Source organism: Cygnus atratus, chromosome Z (genome assembly GCF_013377495.2).
Source record: "Cygnus atratus isolate AKBS03 ecotype Queensland, Australia chromosome Z, CAtr_DNAZoo_HiC_assembly, whole genome shotgun sequence".
Lineage (NCBI taxonomy): Eukaryota > Metazoa > Chordata > Aves > Anseriformes > Anatidae > Cygnus > Cygnus atratus.
The window spans coordinates 26,416,567-26,429,124 of NC_066396.1; the positions used below are offsets into that span (position 1 = coordinate 26,416,567).

Here is a 12,558-nt window from a genome sequence, read left to right on the forward strand (position 1 = left end):
TCAAGCATGAAAATCAAATTACTTTATTTAGACAGTGTTCAGCTGAACGGGTTAGAAATCTGAACAGTCCTTTCTGGCGCATTTAAATTCCTCACCAGCTTCTGGGGCCAATGTTCCTGAATGGTTGAAGGTTCCAGAGATCTTCCAAACTTGTTGAAACTGCACCGATTTTGTAAGAGTCAGCGTCCAATGCTTAGTATCAAACACAGCTTAGACGAGCAGAACCGCGTTAATACAGCCATCATTTTCTGGATTGTTTGTTACTTGTGCGTATTTCCCTAAAGAGAAAAGGAAATGAAATGTCTACAAAAGCTTGAAGTAGGCTATACAGCAAGTAAGAATTTTGCATGTTTGCAAGTTTAATCCACGAGTCTCCTTAGAAGGGGAAGAAATTCCTGTTCCCAAACTGAAAGCATTCTGAAATCTAAATACACTTTCTGATGAGCTGCAAACTTCCATTCTCAATTACTACTCAGGCTGGTTTTATAAATGCATTCTTAAGAGTAGATCTAGGTGCATTTAAAAAAAACAAAACATAAGTTCGGCTACACGTTCTGCTGTCCAAGTCAACCTCACTGTTAAAAGAAGTTAGCCTGATGGAATGAAGACACTTCTACATACAACTTCCACTGAGAACTTAGTTATTCATAGTTTATATGGTTAGGTCTTTATAGCCTTTTAACACTTCTTAATGCAAGACGCAGGCAAGCAAGTTAATTCATTTTTCTGAACTTTGCCTAATTTGATGTTGAAAGTCTGAACTGAAAGCCTAATGTTAAATAAAACTAGTGTTTTTATAGCTGTCCAGTAATTGCTTCTGCTACAGCCAAAACCTAACATGGATAAATTACAATGATCTATTTTACAGGACAGAGCCTTCAGAATACACCAGGCAATAAAGACTTAAAACTAGTTATTCAGTGCAGCTAGTTTAACTACTTACCCCAGATAACTTTGCCCCCTTGCGTCACCAGGCCGAGCTCACTCACGTTCACTTCAATGACAGTACCTTTGGTAATTACCCCCAACGTTGTATACAAAGGAGAAGACGGATTCTTTTTTACACCAAGGATAGGCAGGCAAAAAGTAGCTTTAAGTTCAGGATGTGTCACATGTGCCTTCTTGAAACGTAAGCCCTATTGCACAAAGAGTTGGAACAAATTAGTTTTTAAGCTCTCACAGCTAATTTAGCACATTATGTCCTCAGCTTTATGCATTTTAACAGACTGGGAAGAATGAAACAATCCGTAATATAGAATGTCATCTGCCTGGTATAGAATGCCAGGTCTGTTAAGAACCTGATAAAAAACAAGAGTAGCTCAAGAAGAATACTTGCTACCACAGGTTCCATGAAGAAACGAGGAGTTTACAGTAAAGCATTTAACAGTCCTACTGGTTTTTAGACTTGAAACGTTTCCTTTATTCTTGTAAACCTGAGAAAACCTTTCACATATTACAAAATATTAAACACCCATCTATTACACCTCTTTCTATCTAAGAACCCATGCTCTTTAAAGGGGGCTTTACCACTAAGTACCATAACCCTTTGTGTGTCAATAAAAACCTACTCAAGGCTTCTACTTTGTATTTATATAAAAACTCTGCTGCCTCACTGAATCTGATCTTCCCTCCTGTGCACTGCTAGGCAGGCAGAGCCTAGACACTGTTCTCTGCAGCTGTGTTAAGACAAGGCCAGGCAGGAACAGCATTTCCCTTGCATACTGTCACCACTGTGCTTCAAGCTTTGTTAGCAAACCAGGAGGATGGAGTACTTGAGTCCTACAACCGAGTCGGCCTCTGCAGCTGACAGAATCACAGTAGCTTGAAAAAGACAGAGGTTTCCAAAGTACTGCTCCTACAGACCTTCCTGATTTGAGAGTTCATGGATTTAACTCATTCGTGTCATCTGAGTAAGAGTGGAAACATTCCAACACAGGCAGGGGCTGTGACTGCAGGGGTATCTCCCCACCTGCCAGTTATTCTAAGTCGACATTTCTGCAGGAAACTACTAAGAACACTCTAAATCAGCAGTAATCAAGTGCATTATCACACAAGGAAGTTTCCTTACCAAACTCAGAACAGCAAGTCAAGACATTTATTACTTAAACATTCTTTAAGTTTCAAGAACATTACCATTGGTCGAATGAATCGTTCATATTTAGGAGGTTTCCTAGTAAAGCCATCTCCAACAAAACAAACTTTTGTAACCATTCTCTTCCAGGCCTTCTTCTTTCTCTTCCCTGTACGAATCACTTTTAAAACTTCTGTTTCTGCCTGTGCACGGACCTTTGGCACAGGAACCTCCCATTTCCCCTGCAGAAAACATAATTGTCATTAAGTCATAGATGTGCTAAATCGAAGGAGACAACCAAAGAATAAAATAAAATATAACCAAAGAGAGTACCTGTAGACTGTATCTTTCTATATACCTTATAGCTACTTATTTTAATTAGTATTTAAATTTATGAAAATCAAGACATTGCACGCGCTTTGTTCAAGACTGGTATGCTATTCAGTTTCAGCTTTCATATAGTATCGATATTTAGAGTTTGCTTCAGCATCAATACCAAAATGTGATCATTGTCACACAAAATACCAAGTATCTGGCTTTTAATACAGTTACTTACCGCTTTCTCTTTTCTCTTCTGTTTGATCATGTTAGAGAGAACCTTAGCCCGTGACTGGCCTTCTCTGTCCAGCAGGTATGCTGGTACAGCTCCTTTAGGTGTTTTTTCATCATTCTTTTCCTTTGTCTTTCTCTTTTCATGCATTTTAATGCTGCAAAGAAAGAAACACAGTATTTTTGAACACTCACTCAGTATTAAGAATAGAAAAAAAAAAACACATTTTGAGATATGATAGCCTCCTACCTCAGGTAGTGCCCACTCTTTTTTTTTTTTTTTAAAGAGATATTTGTAAACAATGTAATGTAGTATGTATTTAGATTTAAGGAATAATCCTAAATATTTTTCATGGAAAACTAGTTATTTCTCTTAATATAACGGCTGACAGATTACAGAGTGCATCAAAGCCTGTCAATTCCTGACAAGACAGGAATACAAGGCATGTCTCTTACTAAGGAATTTCTGAATAGCTTAAAGCAAAGAGTCTAAATCTCAAAGCCAAGCACATCTGTGCAGTGCTAAAGCCAATACAGTATTTTTGTATTGTGTCACAGCTACATGATTGTCATTGCTACTGCTAATTAATGCTTATTTTAACGAATGCTTTTAGGAACAGAATTGTTAACTGCATTGGTAAACACATGAGTTGAGAAGAGGGGAGGTCAGATTACGCCTTAACCATTCCATCCTAAAAATTAAGCAATATTTAAGTGCAACGTATGACCAAACAATAACTATCTCTTTATAGCTCTGTGAATTCCTCCAGTGCCAGGATGACCGGCCGATGCCAGGGGAGCAGTGGCTACTCACGTCTTTTTCATCTGGATCTTCTCGGCATGCCGCTGCTTGTGGTAGAGCTTGGCCTTCAGCCCAATCATCTTCTTGGCCTTCCTGGACCGCTCGTGGGCTTCCCGGCCCTCCTTCTTCCTCTTCTTCTCGTGGTAGTCCAGGCGGTACCCATACCGCTTGCGGTGCAGCTCAATGTACTCGTTCTGCGGCTGTGGGTGCGGGGCAGCGGGGTCAAACCCAAACCCAACCCTGTCCCCATATCCCATATCCCATCCCCCAAACCCCGACCCCATCCCCATCCCCCAAACCCCGACCCCATCCCCATCCCCCAAACCCCGACCCCATCCCCATCCCCCAAACCCTGACCCCATCCCCATCCCCATCCCCCATACTCCGTCCCCGTCCCCCAACCCAATACCCCGTCCCCATACCCCGTCCCCATACCCCATGCTCCGTCCCCGTCCCCACTTTCCCCCGTCCCGTCCCGCCCCATGCCCACCATGGCGGCCTCCCCGCGGCCTCCCCGCGCTGCCAAAAGGGCGGTCCCCCCGCGCGGCCGCCCCGGCTGGAAACGCTCCCCCGGCGGCGGCTCTTTGGTTCTCCGCGGGGCCGGGCGGCCTCCTGCGCGTCTCTAGAGCCCGGCACCCGGCTCGGCGGGGCGAAAAAGGGGCGAAGAAGGCGGCGGGCAGGGCTGGAGCCGCGGGCGGGGCCGCTGCGTCTGCTGAGGCCGGGGTGGGAGGCCGGGGCTCGGCGCGGTTCCGGGGAGCGGCGGGGAAGGGGATGAGGGGAGCGCCTTCCGCCGGCGCCTCAGGACGGGGCGGCCTCGGCCCGGCCCCGTCGGGAAGCAGCGGGGTTGTCTGTGGTATTTTTTTTTAATTTATTTTTATTTTTTTGTTGTTGTTCAAAGAATGTACTTTTCCCTGCCTCCCTCCTTCAAGATCAGAAAACGGTTTGTGCTTCGCTGATCTGTAACCAGAGGTCTGGAGCTCGATTTTACCGTGAGTGTGGATCGTGCTATGGGTTGTTCTGCTTCATTGGTTGTAAAATCATTTGGGAAATGTGCTTTGCGTTTGTAGACGCACAGTTATGCTGCTGCCTCGTAAGGCCTCATAACTTGTCTTTATAGATCTGTTGATGGTTTAACCTGAAAAACAGTAACCTAACTTGAAAATGAACCCAGTTCCATAATAGATTTCTGTAGAAGTATAGTTACGTGTTTTCTGTTGTAAGCATTTGGTATGTTTGTTTATTTATTTATTTATTTATTTATTTTTAACAGGGAACAGTGTGAGACACGGGAGCCAGGATGTTGAGAACTGTGAGGAAACTTCCGATGAGCGCGTTGAAGTTAACAAGTTTATGCAGTGAGGTAAACTTTTTTTCCTAAATTTTGATACTTTTTTGGTGAGCAAAAGAAAAAAAGTAAACATTTTCTTTCAGTTGGAGTTGGTATCTGAACAGCATGAATGAATTCATGTTGAAATTGGGCTTCTCATGAGTCAGAATGGGGAAGTTTTTTTTTTTCTAAACCTTTTTTAGACACGTGGTTTGAATTACATAGCATTTTTAACTGTTAAATTTGAATTATTTAAACAAATACTTACACATATTTAAGATACTGTGGCTACTGTCAACTTGTTTTGATAATATCATAGATTTTTACAAGAATTCCCAAATGATACTGGATTTGGACTTGGTTTAAACAGTGACATTACTATCTTCATACTTTTGCTTCCAACTAGGTGGCAATTTGAGTTTATGTAAATATCTAGTGAATGTCAGTTCCTGCAATATCTTATTTGTATTTAGATCTTAGTGTATTTAGTCATTACTTATGCTGATGACTTTTTTTGTATTCTTTGTTTTCCTTCCATTTTTAGCATGCCTGTTTCAGGAAGACAAAAATCAGAGTCCTAAGCCTGACATGGCAGAACACCGGTCAAAGAAACTACAGTTATTCACCAGGTATAAGTTTAAAATATTTTGTCATTTCTCTCAATTTAATTTATGACTTAGTAGTAGGAATTCATTTTAAAATGAGTAAGATAATTTCTAAGCTTTACTGTATTTTTGAGTCGTTATTTATAAAATTCATGTTTTCAAGTGCAGAGCAGTTACTAGGATCAAGGATTGAAAAGAAATGCTTTGTATTTCTTCTGTTTTCTCTGTAGGTGTACAGTATAAAGACCTTAGGAAATAAGAAAAATTAAACATAGAGATGGATAAGAAACCAGGTCAGCTGTGAAGTGTGCTGGAACCCCTGTCCAATTGCCTGAAGTATTAATTGGTTAGCAAGTCGCTGATGATAGCCAGCATGTTGAACAAGGGGTAAAAACACAGGAATCTGTGATTAAAGAGAAGGAAGTTCTAAGTTATCATTAGTCTATTTTCTTTGCAGAGTTAGGGTAAAAGAGAATAAGAATAATAAGATACCTGGTAAACAAAATTTCAATTAAAAGGAGTTTTTACTGTTTTTTGAGTAGCAGCACTGAGATAGAATGGAATTCAATTGATGCAAATTAGCATTAGGAGTCAGGCAGATATTTTCCCGCAGTGTTTTAGAAGAAAGTGGAGACGAAAATATTGGTCACTGGTGGGTAGCCAACTTCTATTTAAAAACAAAAATATTGTTAATGTATTTAGCCGCGTGTATGTTAGTAAAAGTCTTAATCTTCAGTCATGTACCTGAGGATTAGTCTTAACTCAGTTAAAAGTTGCTAATGGCAATAAAGTCTCTGTGTATTTTTTTTTACTTGAAGTTGTCTGCGCAGTGTCCCTGTTGCCTACTGTATTTATCCCCAGTTACACTGTGCCGAATACCTCAGTATGTCATGTGGAGGTGGAGTTTTGCTCTCCACATAACTTTTTATCATGACTTAGACAAGCAAGAAGACTCAGACATATTAATGTGTTATTATATGTGTTATTTTAGAAACTGGAGGGAGAAGGGCAGTGCTAGCTGAACCTACTTGGAGGTGTTTCTGTTGGTGTGTTTTCTTTTTTGTGCGTGTGTGTTTATGTGAATGGCTAGCTTGCAACCTTGTTTCTTGTAAAATCAGTCTTTCTCTTCATCAAGATGCAAACTAATGAGTTGCCTCTTTAATGTTATCTCTAATAAAAAGGATGATATGTAGATGATGAAGAAATATTTAAATACACTTGAATTCTGTTTGGCATATCTAAGATAAACTAGAAAAGTGAGTTACTGAAACACAACTTATATGGCTTGAGTAACTGAATTATATATCAGTTTCATAAAAATGTAGCTTTGCAGCTTATTTTCCAAGTAAATAATGTGTGAGAGAGGAAGTATCTTTCAAGAAAATACAAATTTAAAACTCTTCTTAGTCTAGGTCAGTTTGCTTTCTCCCCAGGAAAGATGTTCAAATTAATTTCAGCATTGCAATTGTCTTGAACTGTGGCATGTTTTGTTACGGCTTCTGCAGAGTAAGATTTTTCTGTTCTGATGATACTTTTCTGTGTTGGCTCTTTCATGTTGTTTCTAAGCTTTGAAGAGTTTTGTGTGTGAGAGAGAGCAAGAGAGTGAGAGGTTGGTTGCAATTTCTTTAGAAGTTTGAGATGGGTAGGGATTAGGGATTGTCATGAGTTGTGGCTTTGTCTGAATAGTTTTTGGCAAGCTTTTTAGGAGTTTTCTTAAATATACCTGATTTTGTTAAAAATCTGTCACTTCTGTGTTGGTATCAGTCTGACAAATCTTGGTTTTGTTTGTTTCCAGAAGATGTTAAATCTCTCCGTTCTGTCATTAATCCTCATATATCCAGGTATGTCATGCCAGCTTACTCTCCCTACGTAACTGAGAGCAAGGGGAATTGATGTGGTACAATATCAAGGGTTGTTGCTATTCCTGTTAATTAAGTGCATGCTCTAAATAACAGTTAATACTTCCTTAGTTTTAGATTTCTGACATTTTGGTGTAAAATGGCTGTTAGTGTCAGAAAGGTCTTGGATTGGTAAATATGTGAGTCTTTTGTTTATAATTACAATCAAAATTGGCCTTTTAGAGAAGCTCAAAGTCCACGGTGGTCACTGGTACGTAAATGGGGGGGGAAGGAATTTCTTGTAAACTGGACCACCACCGCGGGCAGGACTGCCTGCTTTGTGTTTACAGGATTGCTTGGCCATAGAGATAAGGGCCTTCGTAATGAGGACAAAGTAATGAGGGGCTGAGTTGTCAAAGGAATGGCAGAGGGATGAGGCTCTCATGGGAGACTACCTCTGTCATTCAACTGCCATTAATGGTGAATATGGGGGCTGACCACAAGCCTGTGATGTGCAGTCAGTGAAGTAGCTTTGGTAGCCTCCAGGCAAGGTACTTTGGAAAAGAAGATTTGACTGAACAGAATCAGAGACAACTTCATGAGAAAATGGTTGCTAGATTTGGGGCATAAAGAGTATATATGCAATGGACTGCTTTAGTCACCAGGGCTTAGGGATAGGGGTGGACAAGAAGGTAACAGGGCTGTTTCCCTCTGTGGAGAGGGCAGATGGGTGTAGAACGAGGTGAAACTACTACAGAATTGAAGCATGTTAGACTGTTTCTATACTCTCAAATATTACCAATCTGAAGAAAATTCGCCATTTCAGTGCTAAAATGCTTCAGAATCAGCATGTACGTTATATCAGTTAAGCAGTAGAGGAAAAATGTTATTCATCTTGTGTGATTCATCTTCATCATAATGGATATGAATTGTTTATGCAAGAGCCAACATCACTGGAAAAAAATACCACAGTAAAGGTAATGTATTTGTTTTATGCAGAATCCGCAACATTGGCATCATGGCCCATATTGATGCAGGGAAAACTACAACAACAGAGAGAATGCTGTATTATTCTGGATACATAAGAACACTTGGAGGTTAGATTTTATTTTTTTACTGTTTTATTTCAGTGGCTTTGAGAGACTTAACAATAATAGCAATCATACACAATGCAGTTAGAAATTGCTGGTAGAATTTTTAGCATAGAAATTCATTGTATCAAAATTATGTCACAATAAAGTGAAATTATAATGCATTTTCTATCATGTCCTAGCATGGTTGCACTTACATTCTAAGGCAGTTAAGAGCTCACAGATTCATTTTTTTTCTTTTATTTTTAGTGCACTGTGATTTTCTTAAGATTTAATCAGAAGCTCTCCTTGTTTTACATATTGTTCATTGGCTGTTTTGGGAAAGCTGTTTCTCCAGTTCCCTTTTGATGTGTCAGGGAACCAGATTACCAAAAAATAACCATTTATTTTGGAAGCCCTAACACAGGAAGAATTTCTTGCAGCATCAACTCTCTCAGAAATCATCAATATTGAAAGGATCACAGCAGCCTGTATTTATTCTGCCTTTTGACCTTTTAAATTTAATTCTGTTTTCTCTACTGCATATGAGAGTGTTAGAAGATATTTGGCTAGTGGATCGATTGAACTTGGTTCAATCACAGGCTTGACTGCATCTTTTTTTATTAAAAATAAAAATAATAAATTTTGTAACTTTTTTTTAACATAAGTCTACTTTTAACTTAATTAAGTTTTAACTATTAAATTTTAAAATATCAGGTCATATACAATGAGTGCAGCCAGTCTTTTCAAAAGTGTGGTTTGTTCATGGTTTTGGACTTTGCTTTATTTTCTTAAGCATCTCACAGCGTCACTTTAATTTTTAAGTTTCTACACAGTGTTGTTTTTTGATTAATAACGTCAAATGTTGTTGGAATTGTTGGTCTTTGACTTGCAAAGCATTTGTTGCTTAGACAGGGAGCCTGGGTAAATGAGCTGACATCGTTCTATGAATTAGGGCAGTTTTCATAGCTTATACAAGTAGAAAAGGGAGAGTATTTCCAAATCTCTCTCACCATCTTTATTCGAAGACAGCTTCAGCCTTTGAGTGATTTAAACACCCAACTGTAATTCTGCTTTTCTGCTTTTTCACAGATGTTGATGATGGGGACACAGTGACAGATTTTATGGTACAGGAACGAGAACGTGGTATTACCATTCAGTCTGCTGCTGTTACTTTTGACTGGAAGGACTACAGAATCAATCTGATTGACACCCCAGGTACTATGCTTTAGTGGTACTCATCTTACTAGGAGGGAATAGATGAGGTGTTGCTGTGCCTAGGTCCTAGTTTTGAATATGGTGCAATATTTAACTGATTGAATTGATGCAGTAAATAAACCTGTACTGGGCTGTGTTGACCTTGATGAATTATTGCTTCCTGGAGCCTGATCTGGCTTGTTTAAAGTTAGCTCAGGTACAGTCTGTGTGTTTCAAGGACTGGTGGGTATATTTCTATGAAAGTGGAGACAAGGTCATTTTGACATGTTTTTGAGAATTAAAAAAAAACCTGTAGTGATCTGTAGATGTTGCCTGTTTCAATTATGACAGTCGTAATTCAAATTATGAGTTTGAATTCTTTCAATCGTTTTTTAGGTCATGTAGACTTTACACTGGAAGTCGAGCGTTGCTTGAGAGTGCTGGATGGAGCAGTAGCAGTGTTTGATGCTTCAGCTGGCGTTGAGGTAAAAATGACTGGTAATGTTTTGTTTTGTTTTCTTAATGACTTAAAAAATGCTGAAATAATAACAATAATACATAGATGTTTCTGTATGTTATCTGTGTTCGTGCTTTGTTCAAAATTGAGCTTCAGAAAGCTGAACATTTTAATTTTAAGTTATATAAGTGTACAGGAATTTCTCTGCTACCGAGAAGAAAATAAGGAGGATTGCCACTTAAGTCTGTTTTTGATTTTTGTAGGTTTTTTGTTGCCTTTTTATTTTTTTTATATATAGATGCAGATTGATATGAATGCTTCTGGCTAGCTCTATCGCTAGAGAGAAATGAATATTTCATTACATGATTCCATGTAAAGAAATGAATAATTTTCACCCAGAATTTCTCCCTCCTCAGTGACCTATTTAAATATGCCCATTGGAGCATAGTGCCTAAAAGGCGTAGGCAGGCTGGAATTTGAATTTATAGCATGCATGGTTCAATTCTGTAGAAAAGTTTCATGTTTTGAATTCAGTGTTCAGTTTACGTACCATCATATACGAGCCTGAACCCTTCCACACCCAACAACAAAAAATGACAGCAGTGGTTTTGTGTTTTTTTTTTTTTTTTTGTTTTTTTTTTTTTTTAATGTGTGGGAATTTCTTGCATTATTTCCATGTATTGATAGGAGACTGCTTCTGAACCGGAACTGATTTTCATACATACCAGTTTCAACTTTTAAATAAAAATGACTGTCGCAAATGGCTCAGCAGTACACAAATTACCAGTGTAACCACAGTAGTTTTAGTGTTGTTTGTGTAGCAACAAATATGTTAGCTAATGTGTACTTAAGTCTTGGCAATAAAGTTTTAAGCCTAAACATTACTGAGTTTCTTTCAGCGTAGATCCCCTGTAGCACCTGTCTTCTCTCTGTGTTACCTTTGGTATGTTCCTTTGTGCCCTTAGTGGAGGAGGGGAAATGGTGACAGCTGAGGGAAGAGCTGTGACGAAGTTGCTTGTGAAGTTCATCTACTTTGCTAGATAAGGGGGTGTCATAATGCCTTCAGCGTGGTTCCCTTCTCTACTCTGAACTCAGTTCCTCAGCAGAGGCAGTATAAGATGAAGAAAAGATATTGGGGAGTGTATAGTTCAGCTCTTAGTATTAATGTTGCTATTGTGTGTCTTTGTGTAGGCACAAACTCTGACAGTCTGGAGACAAGCAGACAAACATCAGATACCACGAATCTGCTTTTTAAACAAGATGGACAAAAACAGGGCAAGGTATTTATACAGTTATTTTAATCACTGTTAAAAACCTTGTAATAGAATGTATCTAATCAAATTAATGTTGTTCTGTTAAGCACAGAGATAATAAATTATGTTAGTATATACTATACATATCTTCAATTATGCAGATGCATGTTTTTGTGTAATCATAGGAGTAATTTTTACAATAAATAAGGAAAAGTAAACCAATTTTACTGTATCATTAAATTTATTGTAACTTAATATCTGTTGTTTTGATACAGCTTTACGTACGCTGTTGAGAGTATCAAACGAAAGTTGAAGACAAAACCTTTGCTTTTACAGGTAAGCTTAGAAATTAAGCTTAGAGATTTATCTGCTTTTCTTTTGAGTGGAACTTGCTTCTTAATTTTCTGCAACTCTCTAATTCTATTTGCAGTTGCCCATTGGGGAGGCCAAGACTTTCAGAGGACTGGTTGATGTTGTGACTAAGGAACAAATAATTTGGAAACCTACTTCTGATATGGATGACGGAAAACATTTTGAGCAAAAGCTGCTGCTAGAGACTGATGATCCCAACCTGTTCCAAGAAGTCCAGGATGCTAGAAATACCTTAATAGAACAAGTAAAGTTCTAAAGTAAATAAATAATACATTTAAAACTGTTATTTAGAACAGTAGAAAAAATTAAGCTGAAAGGGACCTCTGGATGCATCTAGTGCAGTGGTCTGCTAAAAACAGGACTAACTTCAGCATTAGATCATGTTGTTATGGGCCTTGTTCAGCTTAGTTTTCAAGGTCTCTAGGGGTAGAAATTACCATCTCTCTAGGCAGCACATCCCAGTGTTTGATTGTCCTTGTAGTGAAGCGTTGTTTCTTTTTGACCGACAGGAATTTGCCATGTTGTGAACTATGGCAGTGCTTCTTGTCAGTTCCTTGCGTGCCCCTGTAAAGAATCTGTCTCTTTTCCCTGAAGCAGTCCCACCACCATTTCAGGCTGTAGGTAGTAGGAGGCAGCATTTAACATCCTTTGTTTTCCTCTTTAGATGAGCTTTTTCGATGGTCATCTCTCTGGGTCTCCAGCTGCACTCCAACATACCACCTTAGTAGTATTCCCCTGGTTTTCTCACCATTTATCAGTCTCTCTTGTGCGAGGGAACCTAAAATCAATGTCTAAGATGTGGCTTCACAAGTGCAAAGTAGAGGGTGGTAAGTCCTTGCCTTGATCCACTGGGTGTACTCCTGCAGTATGCAGTTAGCATTTATCACTGCAAGAGGACACCGCTGACTTAAGCTCGCTGGTCCAGCAGGACCCTCAGGTTGTCTTCTGCAAAGCTGTTTCGTAGGTAGTTCATCCCCATTCTGCGTCAGTGCATGGATTTGTTTTGCCCCAGGTACA

The 12,558-nt window shown here is 39.2% G+C and overlaps 2 protein-coding genes across 4 annotated transcripts in view; one reads left to right on the forward strand and one right to left on the reverse strand.

Annotated features, from left to right (window-relative positions):
• On the reverse strand, positions 1-4,060 carry NSA2 (NSA2 ribosome biogenesis factor). Its single transcript, XM_035553661.2, has 6 exons — positions 3,913-4,060; positions 3,435-3,622; positions 2,628-2,778; positions 2,134-2,313; positions 944-1,136; positions 1-278 (listed from the first exon to the last, which is right to left on the reverse strand). The coding sequence occupies exons 1-6, from the start codon at positions 3,913-3,915 to the stop codon at positions 211-213; spliced, it is 783 nt and encodes a 260-aa protein (XP_035409554.1). The 5' UTR covers positions 3,916-4,060; the 3' UTR covers positions 1-210.
• Positions 3,968-12,558, forward strand: part of GFM2 (GTP dependent ribosome recycling factor mitochondrial 2) — a 20,768-nt gene continuing 12,177 nt past the window's right edge. The window contains exons 1-11 of one of the 3 annotated variants that reach the window (XM_035553650.2): positions 3,968-4,145; positions 4,321-4,411; positions 4,693-4,782; positions 5,294-5,378; positions 7,150-7,195; positions 8,192-8,289; positions 9,355-9,480; positions 9,856-9,944; positions 11,108-11,196; positions 11,445-11,505; positions 11,600-11,785. In XM_035553650.2, coding sequence (XP_035409543.1) covers positions 4,720-4,782; positions 5,294-5,378; positions 7,150-7,195; positions 8,192-8,289; positions 9,355-9,480; positions 9,856-9,944; positions 11,108-11,196; positions 11,445-11,505; positions 11,600-11,785 — 843 coding nt within the window. In that variant the 5' untranslated portion in view covers positions 3,968-4,145; positions 4,321-4,411; positions 4,693-4,719. Of the gene's footprint in view, positions 4,146-4,170; positions 4,412-4,692; positions 4,783-5,293; positions 5,379-7,149; positions 7,196-8,191; positions 8,290-9,354; positions 9,481-9,855; positions 9,945-11,107; positions 11,197-11,444; positions 11,506-11,599; positions 11,786-12,558 lie in introns of those variants that run through there. The other 2 variants (XM_035553649.2, XM_035553651.2) reach the window with 2 other exon arrangements.